At 41.0% G+C, this 17,832-nt stretch overlaps 1 protein-coding gene across 2 annotated transcripts in view; it reads right to left on the bottom strand.

Moving 5' to 3' along the window:
* The window catches only part of LRGUK (leucine rich repeats and guanylate kinase domain containing), a 161,021-nt gene that overhangs the window by 29,961 nt on the left and 113,228 nt on the right, over positions 1 to 17,832 (bottom strand). For both annotated transcript variants that reach the window (XM_029616833.1, XM_029616834.1), the window contains one exon: positions 1,413 to 1,614. In XM_029616833.1, coding sequence (XP_029472693.1) covers positions 1,413 to 1,614 — 202 coding nt within the window. The remainder of the gene's footprint in view (positions 1 to 1,412; positions 1,615 to 17,832) is intronic.

The following is a 17,832-nucleotide window of genomic DNA, read 5'->3' as shown; positions in this document are numbered from 1 at the left end:
GTGCCATCGGTGCCACAAGATCGATGCCTACTGTGAGGAAGGAGGGGTGGCCAGATCTTCTTCGGACCCATGAGGCAGATTGATGACTGGCATCAGGATCAGTGGAGACCGTCGCAGACCCCCAGCATTGATGGAGGACTGGCTCTCCTCGCCGCAGGGTCACTTTGGGGGAATTGCGGCATGAGCTGGTGCATCCCCATGCCTGGCACTTTGCATCAACGGAGACCAGATCTGATGCTTCTTCGGCTTTCCTTAATGCTCAGCTGATTCTTGCCTGGTGTCGAGGTCGATGAGGAACCCGATGTCCTCGGCCTGGAGGAGATCAATGGTGGTACATCTCTAGCACCCGTATCCCACTGATGGCATTGTTGGTCCTGCCAATGTCGATGGCATGGTGTCCATCACTGCAGCTCTGAGGTCTATCGATGCTGATACCAATGGCTTGGTCTTCCTCGGCTTGAAAAGCTGTTCCATCTTGTAGTCAAAGACGAAGTCCCTTCAGGGTCATCTGTGTGCATAAGCATCAACCCCGGACGTCATGTGATGCCCCGAGGACAGAGGACACAAATCTCATGGAGGTCCATAATGGACATGGTCCTTGAGCACCGAGGGCATCGCTGAAAACTGGACATGGCGATGATGGGATGAAATAAAAAGGGCGTAAAATCTAAATCAATGGTGGCAGGTGGCTGACGGGTACTGAGGCACCACTGCCACGGGGGAATCGACCGCGAAAGGAAACTTACCAGAAGCGTCAAAAACCCTGTCTAGGGACACTACAGGGAAGCACTGAGAGGGACCCAGCATCAAACACCACTAAGAAAACCCACGAAAAATGCAAGGAAAAAGAGGGACCGTGGAAAAAGAGAGACTGGAGAGGGACCCCTTGTGAACATGTGATGAGGGCATGCTGGGCAAGTTCTAGAAACTTTGACATAAGTTTTCCATGTCGGGGCTCCATCCGATAATGTCATGTGTGAGGACTACCATCCTGCTTTTCCTCAGAGAATACAATTTTTCCAAGATCTATCTTTATCAACTTGTTTCGACAATTTGAAACTTGTTATTAAGTTTGATGGGAGCATCTGTCTGTCACTGGAGATATCCTGGTGCCAAACACGCCTATTAAGATCTGAATAGATGTACATCTACTTATGTACAATCATAAACGTTCCAGGACACTTCTATCACCTTCCACCTTCAAGAACATACTTTAATAAGCCCCTAGGTTTATAAGTCAATCTCACTTTTCATGCTATTGAATGATTCTGAAATAAACCCATGTTTAATTTTTTTGAAAAGTATAATTTTATAAGGTACATTAATTGCCCTTTGCTTTTTTATTTTAACAGCCCCCTGCCCTCCCCCCCCCCCAAAAAAAAAGAAATGCATGCCTCTATTTCAAAACTCACCTACACTGATTACAGCATCAAAGAATCCTGGCAAATCCTGGTTTATCCGAATGTACATGTCCACCCTGGAAACAGCCAGCTCAATTTCAGGCCTGCTGAAAAGCCCTTTCCTCCGGAGAGAGCCCTCATATTTTTCTTTGTTCATTGGCAGCAACAGAACGTACCGTGGCTCAAAGTAAGTCTTTTTCAAGCTCCTTACGCCCTGTGGACGGTAATTGTATGTATAAGTTAATAAAAAGTCTGCTGATGATCTTAAAGTGGCCAAACAGATGGATAAAGCAATGGCAATGGCCAGAAAAATGCTTGGATGCATAGGGAGAGGAATGGTCATCAGAAAAAGGGAGGTCATATTGCCCCTGTATAGGTCCCTGTGAGACCTCACTTGGAATACTGTGCACAATTCTGGAGACTGTGCCTTCAAAAGGCTAGAAATAGGATGGAGTCGGTCCAGAGGGAGGCTACTAAAATGGTCAGCGGTCTTCCTTCTAAAGCATATGGGGAGAAATTAAAGATCTAAACATGTACCCCCTGGAGGAAAGATGAGATAAGGGAGATATGATAGAGACATTCAAATATCTCAAACATTTTCATGCACAGAAGGTGAACCTTTTTCAGTAGGAAAGAGACTCTAGAATGAGGGGTCATGCCACGAGGATGAAAGGGGGTAGACTCAGGAGTAATTTTAGGAAACATTTATTTATTTATTTACAACTATTTATATACAATCCTTCCTGGGGAAATCAGGGTGGTTTAGAGGGTTTAAAAACACACACAGTATAAAATTTGAACAGTGATACATAAAACAAATTATTTCTTTACGAGAGGGTGGTGGTGGGTGGTGGATGCATGCAACAGTCTCCCAGTGGAGGTGATGGAGACAAAAACAGTATCTGAATTAAAAAAGCATGGGATAAATACAGGGGATCTCTAAAGGAGTGATGGGAATTATAATGCTAAATTAGTTCATGGATGGGCAGTCTGGATGGGCCATATAATCTTTTTCTGCTGTTGTGTTTCTATGTGATCGAACCATGGATTTATCAAAGGCACTATGATATTCTCAGTTTTATTCTCTATTTCTCTCTAATTCCTAACTTTTTGTTTGTTTTGACTGCTGCTGCACACTCAGCTGGGAATTTCAGTCCACAATGATTCCAAGGTCTTTTGCCTGGCTGGTAACTCCTATAATGGAACCCAGTATTGTGTACATATAGTGAAGGTTACTTATAATACAACAGATTTTCTCCACAGACAGCAGGATGTAAGTGCTCAAGGTGCATGATGTCATCTTACGGAGTCCAGCTGCTGCAGATTCCTTCATAACTTCCAGAAGTTTTCTGCAGGCTCTACCGAGCATGTGCATACAGTCCTGTGACATGGATGTCGCATGGAGTCTCTTCAGTTCTTAAAATAGTTAAAATTAAATACAAGGTCCAACTTCAAGGCAAGGCGGGTGAGGTTTATGAGGACTTACTTCCTGCTGTCCTTGGAGAACACCTGTTACATGAAGTTAGCAAGTAGCTCATTTAAAACAAATCGAAAAAATTATTTTTCACTCAGGGCATAGGTAAGCTCTGGTTACAGCAGTTAGTATAACAGGGTTTAAAAAAGGTTTGGATAAGTTCCTAGAGGAAAAATTCATAAACTGCTATTAATAAGCAATAGTAGCTTGAGGTTTATTTATTTAATGTTTGAGTACTTGCCAGGTACTTGTGACTTAGATTGGCTACTGTTGGAAACAGGATACTGGACTTGATGGACCCTTGGTCTGACCCAGTATGATATATCTTATGTTCCATATATAAGTTTGCCACATCTGGTGCTTATGTGGCACTCATTGCTACTCCTTTCTTCTGCAAATAAAATTTGCCATCAAACATCAAAAAATTATTCAATAAGACGATAGAAGCCATTTCACAGATAAAGGTCAATGGTATCCTACCATCAGCTGAATGTATCTGAATCTCTTCCTCAATAATCCTCAAAGCCGCTTCTTGTGGTATATTTGTATATAAAGATACCACATAGCAATAGCCAAAGAAGTTGAAGGAAATAGAATGTCAGTTAGTCTTTGTAGAGTCTCAATTACATCAGTGGAGTCACGAACAAAAGAGGGCAACGATGGTATTAAATTGGCCAAAAACTATCAACAAAAATTGATAATATCTTCAACAGGGAACCTCACGCTGATATTATGGGATGCCCTGATGGGTTTTGCAAAGTCTTATGGATTTTTGGAAGTATATATATATATATATATATATATATATATATAACAATTATTCTGGGAAAATCTACCTTCAAAAAACAACTTCCTTTGCTGTAATCTATGCCTGTTCATGTGCATCATCGACTGCATCAATCCTTTGGAAAAGGAGTGTAGAAAGAACTATCCAATAACTGACAAATTATCTCCTGTTTGTACATTACCTTTCCAGCAAACGATGACTCTTCCTTTATCTGCTGTTTTTATTTTAATCATAAAGTTATTAGCCAATTCATACAAAGCTCACCACCTTATGAGGAGTTTTTGCAATGTCTCATATCTTTCAATACTAAATCTCTAAAGGTGGAAATTACTGGATCAAGCATCCCTGGTGGACACCAAAAAGACTTTTGATGCACAAATGAAATGTCAATACATTCATTAGTGAAAGAAGAAAAATATAACCGCAGCATTATAAATCTATAAAATGTTGAAAAAAACCTTCAACCTGAAAAGCATCAAACTTCACTGCGGGCATGAAAGAAAGGCCCTTATTCAAAACACTAACCAGTGTTTCAGACAGAAAATATGAAGACAGATTAATCACTGCCGATATCCCAACTGTGATTGTGTGAATGGACGATGCGATTGATAAATGTTGGTTGATGGTGGCACAGTCGATCACCTGTTATAGGTCGATGTTGTTGGTAAGAACAGGTTGCTGTCGACATATCCAACTATGCAAAGTCTGTTGCCAGCAGATCCATAAATTTGACCCATCTCCTTCTTTGAGATTAAAAAAAAGGTCTTCAATTTGAGACATTTTCACCTTCTTCCCCAGACGAATCTGAGAACTAGAAGAATCAAATGTCCGAACTTGTTTATTTCGGTGACGTTTAGGATTCATCTAAAAATAGAGAAAACCTCACTGGTAATCCTTTTCATCCTGCAAAAATTTGTTATATTTCACTTGTTTTAGCTGAGCAGTAAAGGACGTTATACTACTTTGAAATTCTTTTAGATGCTGTTCATAGTTTTCATGAGATACTGACAACTGACTCTGATGTAATTTGTGATTTGTGATGTAATTTGTGATTTGTGATTTGATCTGATGTGATTTGTAGTTCTTACAAGAACTTCGGTATATAAAAATTAAAAATCATCAACCTCTGTTTTCATTATGGCAGCTGCTAATTCAGCTTTATCAATAATTAGAATCATATAATCTAATGAGCAGTTGTTTAAAATCTGATTCCACTTTTCTATAAAACTCAGGTTTTCAGTATATAACAAAGGTTCTTTATTGATCCTCCAACCATGAGGAATACGTTGTGCTCTACAATAGTCAATAAGAATGCTGGTAGGTAAATCAGTTCTTATTAAGTGCTTATTTAATTGTATTGTTTGAATCCAAGACTCAGCACCACTCAACCCCGAAGCCTTAGAAAAAAATCAAAGGTGCCTTTAAGACTTCCTGCAGATGTGCATTTGTAAAACTAAAAACATTATCCCAAGAGAAAGCCATATTGTTAAAACAAGCTCACCAAAAATATCAAGAAAAGCACAAAAAGATCAACCACCTCCAGTACTAAATCTATAACAAAAAATAACTTGACTTCACATGGCCCATATTTCGACAATAAATATCTTTTTCAGGAGTTCACTGAAATCATTGTAAAAATAAATGACACAAAATGTTATTGAACATCCACAAAAATATAATAATTAAAAAATATATAGAAAACATAATGCAACATCTGCTTACTACAACCAGTGTCATCAATTTGACCTTGCCAGGTTCTTATGGCCTGGATTGGCCACTGTTGGAAACAGGATGCTGGGCTTGATGGACCCTTGGTCTGACCCAGTATGGCATTTTCTTATGTTCCTAATTTGGCCACATCACAAAAATGGAGACAATCCATTAGAAGACCATTCCCATTAACACAAGCATATAACAGAAATGGCAAATAACCCATCGGGATGTTCATTTCTTGCCTATTTTAATCACAAAACAACAACTTAACATCATGATCAACATAGTCAATAGACTCTCTAAAATATGGACCAATCAATCTCTTTATTCAAACTAAAAGGTTCAATTGTATTTTAAAAAAATCCATTTATGTTCTCTATGCAACAAGAATACATCAAATTTGCCCCCACACTTATTTGTTTTTTTGTTGTTAAATTACCACAAAAGTTAGATCTGTAAAATTGTGTCTTAAAGTTACACAATGTTGAACAAGAGGAGCCTCCATGCGACCACAGTTAATCGTGCACTTATATTTAATCATCTGCAGGTGCGACGCACGTTTTGTTTTACCAATGTGCAAAAGTTGACATGGGCACTCCAACTGACGAACATGTAGTTGCATATTGTAAATGAAACATTTGCTTAGATGGAAAAGGTAAAACATTTCCCGAAAATGCTTGATTACAAACAGAACACTGTCCACAAGGAAAATGACCTACTGGGACATTAGATTCAATGGATCGCCTGTCTTCACTATATTCAGAGTGTACAATATGGTTTTTAATATTCTGACCTCGCACCTAAGAATGTTCTGATACCTGCTCTCTGATATTTGAAAATTGAAACACTGTGAGAATTTTGTTTATTGAATTTATATGGTGATGTTATTGTCATGTTTTTTTCTATTGTTATAGATTTAGTACGGGAGGTGGTTGCTCTTTTTGTGCTTTTCTAAAGTAGAATTATGACACTATCTTAGGCAGGAAGTTAGGGTGGAAATCTGTGTGTTAGATGGATAAGTCACTAGGGATTGGAGCTCATTGATTGTATGCCAAAGTGATTGCCACCAAAAATATGACCTTCCAGATCAAGTACTTCAGCTCACAGGATTCTAATGGTTCAAAAGAAGTTTTCATCAACTGGGTGAGTACCATGTTGAGATTTCAAGAAACAGTAGAAGGCTTGATAGGAGGCTTTACTTGAAGCAAGCCTTGCATGAATCTGACAATTAAAGGCTGTACAGAGATGGCTATACCTTCTCTATATGGTGGTGATAACTGCCAATTGCACTGAGATGAACAGTAATAGAGTTTGTCTTCAGACCAGGCTCTGAAAAATGTAGAAGGGAAACAAAAAGATTTTTGGGTGGAGCAGGAGAAAGGAAAACCTCCTCCATTTAAAACCATATGATTTTATTATGGAATTCTTTCTAGAAGCCAGAAGAATTTGAGACACATCCTCAGATAGTTTAACAGAATTTATTACATTCAGGCTGTGAGGGCTAGGAATCTGATGTTGGGATGACCCAGTGTTTCTGGGTAATGAGAGATAGGAAATTCCCCAACCTGACTGGTTCCCAGATGGATAACTCCTGGAGGAGGGGAAATCAAATCAACCTACTGGGGGCTGTAAGGATCATGGTCGCCCAGTCTCTGCTGAGTTTAGCAAGGTTTTTGTTTCTAGAGGAATTGGTGGATAAGCATACAGAAGATCCCTCTCCCATATTCAGCAAGAAGGCACATGAGGCTAGTTTGCTTGAGCCTCGCTTCTTTAGCAGAAGTTTGGGAACTTTCTGTTCTGTTCAGAGGAGACACAAACAGATCTACCAGGGGTGTTCCCCACTCATGAAAAATCTGATTTGTTACTCCCCTGTGAAGGGACCATTCATGAGGTCTCAGGATCTGACTCAATCTGTCTGCTAGGACATTTTCTTTGCCTACTAGATATGTGGCCCTTAGGACCATCCCTTGAGAGATGGCCCAGGCCCACATCTGGACAGCATCTTGACACAGGAGGTACGAGCCTATTCCTCCCTGCTTGTTTATATAGAGTATTGCTACCTGTTTATCTGTCTAAATGAGGACAATTTTCTTGGTCAATCAATCTCTGAAGATCTTTAAAGCATTCCATATTGTCGTTAGCTCTAGGAAATTTTTCTAATGAAGCTTTTTCTGAGCAGATGAAAGTTTCTGGGTGCATGAGCCTTCTATTCCAGGCTGGACACATCTGTGATTAGGAATATTTAAGTTAGAAGAATTTGGAAGGCGATTCCTTTGGTCAGAAATGATGAAATCAGTCACCAGGGCAGAGTCCTTGAGTTGCTGTGAGATAATAGGCTGACTCAAAGATCCTAAGTGGTTCGTGTCCACCGTGATCATAGTATCCATTGGGCTTGTCTTATATGTAGACATGCCAAGAGCGTTATATGAATTGTTGATGCAATGTCGTATTCTGATGACTGTTGACTCTGTTTTATTTCTTTTGCTGTGGACATCCACATGATGATCCTTTTCCTTGGAAGTCATGCTTTCGCCTGAGTCATATCTAGCTATTCCAATTTAGATGATAGTCTTAAATGAAAATTGGGATAATTTATGATGAACCCTAGCAACTCCCAGCTCCTAGATGGTTTTGCTCATTGATTTTATGGCACCACTACCAGCCAGTTGTCCAGGCAGGGAAATATGTGCAGCCTTAGTTTGTGTAGATGCACAGCTGCCACTAAAAGACATTTTGTGAACACATGTGGTGCTGATCTAGGCCAAATGGCAGTAAGCAATATTGGAAGTGGTGTTTTCCCATTACAAATCTGGTATATTTGGTGACCTGGAAATATCTCTATCAGGCCGATGCAATATTGGCACACATTAAATAGGCACTCATGATTGAGCACCGATCCACCTCTCCTGGGTGCCTGATTTAATATTTAAATGGGCCGCCATGGTAGAAAGGAGGTGGTAGGGAAAAGTTTGTGACCCTAGCGCCTCCTTGGCATCGGGCACCCAGGAGAGGAGGCTGTCAGCAGGTTAGGAAAACGGATGCTAAGTTTTATGAGCGTCCATTTTCCCAACCTTACTGCCAGTGACACTTTTTTTTTGATTATTCTGTTCTCCTTTTTTAGGTTCCTCTGACTTAATATCGCCACAATATTAAGTCGGAGGAATTACAGAAAAGCAGTATTTCTGCTTTTCTGTGAACTTTGAGGCTCCTCAAAAATGAATGTCTGCTCTGGGGCAGGTGTTAATTTTTGAGAGTAAAAATGTATACATCGGGTGCAAATTTTTTTTTGCATCAGAAGTAATAGCCTCATCAACATTAATTTTCACGTGATGAGCACTATTAGCATTGCATTTGTTTGGACGCACATTTTGGATGCGCTAATCCCCTTATTACATAAGGAGTTTTGGACGCTCACCCAAAACTCAGGTTCAAATGCCGGTAAAATCATGAGGTCAGCCGAGCTCACTGTATGTGGGTGCAAGCGTCCTTTAGATTGAAGGAACATAGCCTGACCTTTTTTTCTATGAGGTGAATCAAGGAAATCAGGAACCCATTCTGAACGTTTTCTTTATTAGAAATCTGTTCAACACCCTTAGGACTAGGATAAGATGGAGTCTCTCTGTTTTATTTGGAACAAGGAAGTACTTGGAATAAAATCCTTGCCCTCTTTCCCCTGATCAAACAGGTCCGACTAAATTGGCCTTTAAGAAAGAGAAGAGTTCCTTTTGCAACAGTTCCTAATGTTGAGAAGCAGAACAAGAGCTTCTTGGAGGGCTAATTTAGTATGGTTTCCAATAGATGTAATCTGTGGAAAGGTGGAATGAAGGCAAAACGATTACCGGCATGGTTAAAAGGGGAGGTGAAAGAAGCTATTTTAGCCAAAAGATCTTCATTCAAAAATTGGAAGAAGGATCCAACAGAAGAAAATAGGATAATGCATAAACATTGGCAAGTTAAATGTAAGACATTGATAAGACAGGCTAAGAGAGAATTTGAAAAGAAGTTGGCCATAGAGGCAAAAACTCACAGTAAAAACATTTTTAAATATATCTGAAGCAGAACGCCTGTAAGGGAGTCAGTTGGACCGTTAGATGATCGAGGGGTTAAAGGGGCACTTAGAGAAGATAAGGCCATTGCGGAAAGATTAAATGATTTCTTTGCTTCGGTGTTTACTGAAGAGGATTTTGGGGAGGTACCCGTACTGGAGAAGGTTTTCATGGGTAATGATTCAGAGGGACTGAATCAAATCACGGTGAACCTAGAAGATGTGGTAGACCTGAATGACAAACTGAAGAGTAGTAAATCACCTGGACCGGATGGTATACACCTCAGAGTTCTGAAGGAACTAAAAAATGAAATTTCAGACCTATTTGTAAAAATTTGTAACCTATCATTAAAATCATCCATTGTACCTGAAGACTGGAGAATAGCTAATGTAACCCCAATATTTAAAAAGGGCTCCAGGGGCGATCCGGGAAACTACAGACCGGTTAGCCTGACTTCAGTGCCAGGAAAAATAGTGGAAAGTGTTCTAAACATCAAAATCACAGAACATATAGAAAGACATGGTTTAATGGAACAAAGTCATCATGGCTTTACCCAAGGAAAGTCTTGCCTCACAAATCTGTTTCACTTTTTTGAAGGAGTTAAACATGTGGATAAAGGTGAACCGGTAGATGTAGTATATTTGGATTTTCAGAAGGCATTTGACAAAGTTCCTCATGAGAGGCTTCTAGGAAAAGTAAAAAGTCATGGGATAGGTGGTGATGTCCTTTCGTGGATTGCAAACTGGCTAAAAGACAGGAAACAGAGAGTAGGATTAAATGGACAATTTTCTCAGTGGAAGGGAGTGGTCAGTGGAGTGCCTCAGGGATCTGTATTGGGACCCTTACTTTTCAATATATTTATAAATGATCTGGAAAGAAATACGACGAGTGAGATAATCAAATTTGCAAATGATACAAAATTGTTCAGAGTAGTTAAATCACAAGTAGATTGTGATAAATTGCAGGAAGTCCTTGTGAGACTGGAAAATTGGGCATCAAAATGGCAGATGAAATTTAATGTGGATAATTGCAAGGTGATGCATATAGGGAAAAATAACCCATGCTATAGTTACACAATGTTAGGTTCCATATTAGGTGCTACAACCCAAGAAAGAGATCTAGGCATCATAGTGGATAACACATTGAAATCATCGGTTCAGTGTGCTGCGGCAGTCAAAAAAGCAAACAGAATGTTGGGAATTATTAGAAAGGGAATGGTGAATAAAACGGAAAATGTCATAATGCCTCTATATCGCTCCATGGTGAGACCGCACCTTGAATACTGTGTACAATTCTGGTCGCCGCATCTCAAAAAAGATATAATTGCGATGGAGAAGGTACAGAGAAGGGCTACCAAAATGATAAGGGGAATGGAACAGCTCCCCTATGAGGAAAGACTAAAGAGGTTAGGACTTTTCAGCTTGGAGAAGAGACGGCTGAGGGGGGATATGAAAGAGGTGTTTAAAATCATGAGAGGTCTAGAACGGGTAGATGTGAATCGGTTATTTACTCTTTCGGATAATAGAAAGACTAGGGGGCACTCCATGAAGTTAGCATGTGGCACATTTAAAACTAATCGGAGAAAGTTCTTTTTTACTCAATGCACAATTAAATTCTGGAATTTGTTGCCAGAGGATGTGGTTAGTGCAGTTAGTATAACTGCGTTTAAAAAAGGATTGGATAAGTTCTTGGAGAGAAGTCCATTACCTGCGATTAATTAAGTTGACTTAGAAAATAGCCACTGCTATTACTAGCAACGGTAACATGGAATAGGCTTAGTTTTTGGGTACTTGCCAGGTTCTTATGGCCTGGATTGGCCACTGTTGGAAACAGAATGCTGGGCTTGATGGACCCTTGGTCTGACCCAGTATGGCATGTTCTTATGTATCCATTTCTGATTATGCTAAGAACCCACATGTCTGAGGTTATTCTGGGCCAACAATTTATGCAAAAACTTAGCCTTCCTCTGACAGGAAGGTTCTCTGGCATGAAACTGGGATTGAGGCTATGCTTTCCTGGAAATTGTCAAAACTCCATCTCAGGTTTTGTATGGGATGCAAATAGTAACATACATTGTAACATAGTAATGACGGCAGAAAAGGACCAATTGGTCCATACAGTCTGCCCAGCAAGCTTCTTATGATAATATTTGCTGCGCTATGCAGGTTACCCCCATGTTTTTATTTAGGGTAGCAACTGCCGCTCCGTGAAGTTATTCCCAAGCCTTATGATAATCCATAAAAAATGTACTGCTAGCAACATTTTTACTGGGTGATGAGCCTTCTTGAAAATTCAGACAGTGCTGACATGTTTTGCTTATGGACTTTTCCTTAGAAGCAGTCCTGTGCTTTTTCATATATCTTCATATCAGTACCCAGACCTTAAAAGTCAGGGCCCGTGTTATTGTCATCTGCATTGTGGCCTTTGGGCCCTCTGCTGTCTGGGATGTCAGCAAAGTCCTTGCTGCTGATGGGGGCAAAGGGGCAGAGGATAGAATGGTCTCATCAGTGCCTCCTAAATGAGGAGGGTAGATCTGGAGTGGCAGTGGAGAGGGTATGAAGTGTTGAACAGTAGTCTTTAATTGGAGTTACTACTTCCTTGACTTTTTCTCCAAAGAGATTCTCTCCATTACATACCATGTCTGTGAGTCTTTCTCTGGACATCATTCCTAGGAAATGAAGCCGGCAGTCATGTAAGTCTGTGGGTATCAGTTCTTACCACAGAGACTCTCAATGTCTTCTTAAAAACACTGTAGGTTGATTGGACCACTAGTGACTCTAGGGCATTGTTTATCTCCTAAAGGAGATGCTCTAATTCTCCTTTCACCTCTTTCAGTATCGCATATATTGGCTCATGAAGAGCCTATAAGATGCTATGAGGGCAACCTGATAAATCTTTCTCCCAATCAGGTCAAGAGTATGAGAATCCTTCCCCAGAAATGCTGAGGTGTGGATCCTAGATCTTTAGGCCTTTTTGACAACGGATTCAACTACAATTGACTGATGAGACAGTTGTTGCTTCTTGAATTTGGGAGCCTTTTGGATATGATATATTGCGTCCACCTTCTTTTTTCTACTGGTGACAGAGAGATTGGGAGTCTCCCATACTATCATCTGTCTCTCCTGCAGAATCACTGCCATGATCATCTTGCAGAGTGGGAGGTGGAGGGGGTATTCAAATTGGAAAATATTGAGCATTTTTGCACTGGACTCTTCCTTTTGTAAATAAAATGAAAATGTTTTCATCATTTTCATTACAAAATCGATTATGGAGAGGTCTTACAGAGAAGACTTTCTCATTTCGTGCAAGAGAGAGGGGTCTTAGGGGAGATATGTTGACTTCTCCTTATCAGTAGTCATCATACCCATAGGTGTAGCCTCAGAAATACTCAGACTCTGAGTCAGAATCAAAGATTTGTGGTTTGGTCTGAGTCTGCATCTGGCTAGAAGACAAGGCCTCTGTGAGGGTGCCCATTACCTACTGGCATCTAGACCATAATGAACTTCTGTGCCTTGGAGAAGCTTTCCCCCTCCTCCGATGCACTGGAAATTGACAGTAGTGTGACAGGCCTGGAGAGGTATCAGCATCGAGGAACTGGCATCAAGGTCATTCTGCCAGATGCCATAAGAATTTCCAGCAGGGGTTAGTCCTCAGTTTGCAAAGCTACCAATGATGCAGATGCTGACGCCAATGTACAGGTGCTGGTAGCCCTGTGATCTAGCATTATTTGATTCTTCTGTTGTGAGTGATGTGAGCATGAGCCACTCTTACTGTGGTGCACTTGACGCAACCTCGAGGGCCAAGCCCTAAGATTTGCACTGATGGTAGGCGAATGAGTATTTACATGGGCCAGGCTATGACAAGGTCCAAAAGAACAAGCTAAGGCTGGAAACCAGATAAGGCTGAAAGACTAGGCCAGCCTGAAGCTGATGACAGGCTTGGATGAAGGCTGAAGCAGAAGATGGTCATGGAGCAACGCTGAAGACTGGAACAAGGCTTAAAACCAGCAATGCTGAAGACAAGGCAGGCTTTAATAAAGACAACATTAACTACAAAACATCAAGGAATCTCCCTGATGTGTGGTGATGTGCGGTGGCTATATCCGAGATAACCACTCTGTGATTATCTCCTTTGTTAGCCACCGTCTTTATTCTTCAAAACTTTTATTATTATTTCTTTTTTCTTTCTTTGTTTTTTTTATCATGTGATGCTTGCCCAGTCTATGACATATACTCTCCCTTGCAGTCAACTCGACCCACTTCTAGCGATAACGCTTCTTGTGGTAAATACTTATCAAGTCCTATAAATGTATATCTTTTATTGCATCTTTAGGGTCGAAGCTGCCTGCCCGACATCAGCCATGTTTCGGCAACTACATGCCTGCTTCAGGGACCTCGGAGAGATTGTTCACCACCTCATGGTTGCACAGATTCTAGAACACATGTCTTTAAAAATACAATTCTTAATCTTATGTTTGCTCTCATTCCTAATTCATCTCACACATCAGGTTCTTATTTTACTTACAGTTTTTCTTTAAAAAGCATTCTTATGAGAGGCGCCTTCATCCTGTCACACGGCGTCCTCCTCTGTGTTACTTACTTTTAAACTACCCTAGACCAATCACAACGATCCTGCTCAGATCGAGGCTATGAGCACATGAGGGTGCTTTGGGTTTTCCATGAAACACTATGTGCTTGTTTTTATTTTTTATGATTTGTTTTATTCACCCTAGAGATCCGTTGCTATTTTCAATCTATTTCTTGCTTGATGCGATTCTTCCATTTCTTCGTGGTATTGTATTTTCACTTTGCTCATATTGAGTTGGACCTGGTGGGGGACTACATCCCTGACCGCCTACTTTGTAAAGGGTGTGTGCTGTGAAATTACCAGACCTGACTGCAACCTTTGTTTATTACGCTATGAGATTGCCGGACCTGACTGCGACCTTTGTTTATTACTGTTGTTCCCTGATCTGGACTCCTTCGCTTTTTTACTTCCTCTAGATCGAAGCACCAATCCCCCATTTTTTTGCCCAGATTCCCTAGGGCTAGCCTACTGTGTGGTCTCAAGACTGTTGAATATTTATCTTTTCCTCAATCACGGCTTTGCCTTTGCAATGCTACCCTTTCCCTCTTTCGTTTTATGCCGAAAATGCTGCTATGTCCCACCTTTCCTATTCAAAACACTGACCAATCTATCTCTAGATTTAAACCGTGAGGGGCTGTTGTGTTCCAAGCGTAGATGAATCGTTGTTCCATTTGTATCAGTCGTAGATTCAAGTCCCTGCCTCATGGATGGTTCCTTACATGAAACAAGACTGCCACTGTGAATTCTTGTGTTATATGTCCTGCCTCCCGCCAGTGGTCAACGAGAGGGGCCCCTTCTTTCTGATTTTTAATTTGACTCAGATGTTCTTGTATTCTCACTTTGATTTTACGTGTAGTCTTCCCTATGTAAATCTTATTGCAAGTACACCAAAGTGCGTATACTACATTCGTGGATTCACATGAAAAATGATGCTGGAAGTAAAACCATCTACATCTAGGAATCTCCAAATATGTTCCAATATATATGTGTGCACAAGCACTACACTTCCCTCATCTAGTGTGTCCTGCTGTAGGTTGGTCTTTTTGTTCCACAGGATCCAACAAATTGAAATGGACCACTAGATCTCTTAGATTTCTGGCTCTGGTAAGGGCAAATATCGGTTTTTCTTGGAAAATCAGGTAAATATGTAAAAGGGACCAGTATTTCAAAATGCTTGCCTTGAGTCCGTGTGTATGTGGAGTAAATGGTAACACACATACAATTCGATCATTTGGTTGATTTGTTTTTTGTTGTAATAATAAATCCCTATTGGACCATTTAGCTCTCTTATAGTCCTTTTTGATAACTGTACTGGGATACCCTCGTTGGAGAAATCTGTGTTTCATGTCCTCAGCTTGTGCCTGAAACTCTTCTATTGTTGAACATAAACTTCTATGCCAAAGAAATTGTCCTACTGGTAGGTTGTTTCTCAAATGGTTCGGATGGAATGATGAGTAATATAGAATTATATTACGATCTGTTGGTTTTCGGAATATGGAGAAGTTGAAGGTTCCCTGATTCAATGTGATCCTAATGTCTAGAAAAGAGACTGGTTGTGTACTATATTGACTAGTGAATTGTAGGTGGGGGTTACATGAATTCAACCATTCTATAAACTGCTTCAATTTCTCTTCATCACCATGCCAGATCATAAAGATATCATCTATGAAGGGTTTCCATGTGTGAATGTGTGACTTGAAGGGATTGTTTTCTATCCACCGTTTCTTAAACGCTGCCACTTATAGATTGGCTAGGTCGGGAGCCATTGTGGCTCCCATCGCTGTACCTTTTACTTGCTTATAATATTGTCCCTGAAAAATGAAATTATTTTGTTGTAAAGCTCTAGCGGCTAATTCTATAATGAACGCTGTTGGTATCCTATGTCTTGTCTGTGCACTTGATAACACCTCTGTGATAACTTCCAGTGCTTCATCCTGAGGAATGCTTGTGTATAATGCAGCTATGTCGATGGTTACCAAAACGACTTGATTCTTTGGTTGTTGATATTCTTGCAACGTAATGATTAGATGGGCAGAGTCCCGAATATATGATGGAATCTGGGGTATAAATTTGCGTAAGGCTCTATCAATGAACTGGGATAGGGGTTCAGGCAACGAGCCTTTTGAAGACACTACTGGGCATCCTGGGGGGGCTTGCAAAGATTTATGTATTTTTGGTACCAGGTAAAGAAAGGCAGGTTTTGCTGAAAACAAGATAAGCTTGGCTCAAGACAAGGCAGGCTTGGCTAGAACCAGGCAAGGGACCTGTTTGCTGAGGCGAAGAAGGAACGTGGGAGGAGTTCTTTTAAGGGGCAAAGTGTTGTGACATCATCCAAGGGCACTGTGGGCTATTCCCGCCATGGGCCATTTAAAGCTGCTGATTTTGGGCATGCGTGTGCCTAGAGGAAGGTCCAGGGTGGTGCTTCTCACAGCATCCCACCACATGTGCAGCTCGGCGACATCTTGCCAGCCTGAAGGTGAATGCAGCTACTCACAGAACCATCCCATGAGCAGTAAAACGTAACAGTATCCCCTCCTCTAAGTTCCCTCCCCAAGCCTCTTCTATTCGGCTTCTGGGGAGACATTGAAGGTACATCTTTACCATCTGGGAACCCCAGGGGTTCAGCAAGAGATCTAGGGATTCTTTGGTCTCTGCACTAAACTGAAAGAGCATCTGCTGATTGATCCTACAGACAAGGATCCTTTGGAGGGACAAAAACATGACTTGTAGATTCCAAGATCACTGTGTTGAATGAAGACAGCCTCTGCTATCTTGTCAGTGGCTTCTACCCCCATAATGATGGACCTCAGAGACTTGGAGCGGTCAGCAAAACTGTAAGACACTAGAGCTTCTGGACGTGTCTCATAACATAAACAGAAACAGGATGTATACTGGAGCAGCAGATCTGGTACTTTGGCAAGGTGGACCAGGATGAAGTACCTGGAGATAAGGACAAGATGGTACAATGCTCCTGATAGGGTGGACCCCAGTGGATGATCTGTAAGGTGCCCCAGTTGATGGATGGTTGATGGAGTCTGAGCCAGGTTAATCCAAGTATAAGAGGACTGGATGCCATAGATAGCCCATAGAACCGAAAGTTTTCTTAGTGAGACCCTATCTGCATAGAGGTACAGGGAGGCCACAGTCATGTGACAGGGTAAGGGTTCTCCATAGATGAAGGAAATACAAGGAGTGATTAAGCTAGTAGTAGGGCAGCCACATTGGTGTAACAGTGAGTCCTGTATAAAGTTGCCCCGGCTCTGGTTCAAATTGAGTGTTTTCCAAAGGTGAGAGACACAGATACCATCAATTGTGGAGGGGACGCAGACTTCTTTTTATGTAGTTTTCCAGTTTCTCAGGGTACCGACTGACAAAATATCTTTGTGCCGCAAAGTAGAGGCAGAGATTATGCAGTCTTCGCCTTTGTTTTTCATCTATTGAGAGTCAGGTGTTATCCAATTCCATCAGTTCCTCAAAGGCAAGGGCTCTCACAGGCTCTGCTGCGGATTCTGAGATATTCGGAGATTTGGGAGTCACAGGTGTGGTCTGATGGGAGGTTTTCCTCTCTCAAGCTTGTTCCTGGAATCTCAGATCTATTCAGACAGCCAAGGTGATAAGTGATTCTAGGGATGGGGGAAGGTCCCAAGCTGTTAGTTCATTTTTTATTCTTCCAGATGATCCTGGCCAAAAAATGGCAGTCTGGCAATCTTCACTTCAACTGAGTTCAGAAGTCAATGTACGAAATTCCACTGTATACTCGCCAACTGAGCAAGTGTCTTGATGAATATAAAAAAAACTCTGAGGCAGCAGATGAGATGTGCCCGG

The sequence above is a fragment of the Rhinatrema bivittatum genome, chromosome 9 (assembly GCF_901001135.1).
Source record: "Rhinatrema bivittatum chromosome 9, aRhiBiv1.1, whole genome shotgun sequence".
NCBI lineage: Eukaryota > Metazoa > Chordata > Amphibia > Gymnophiona > Rhinatrematidae > Rhinatrema > Rhinatrema bivittatum.
This window is presented reverse-complemented; position numbering and strand designations above follow the sequence as displayed.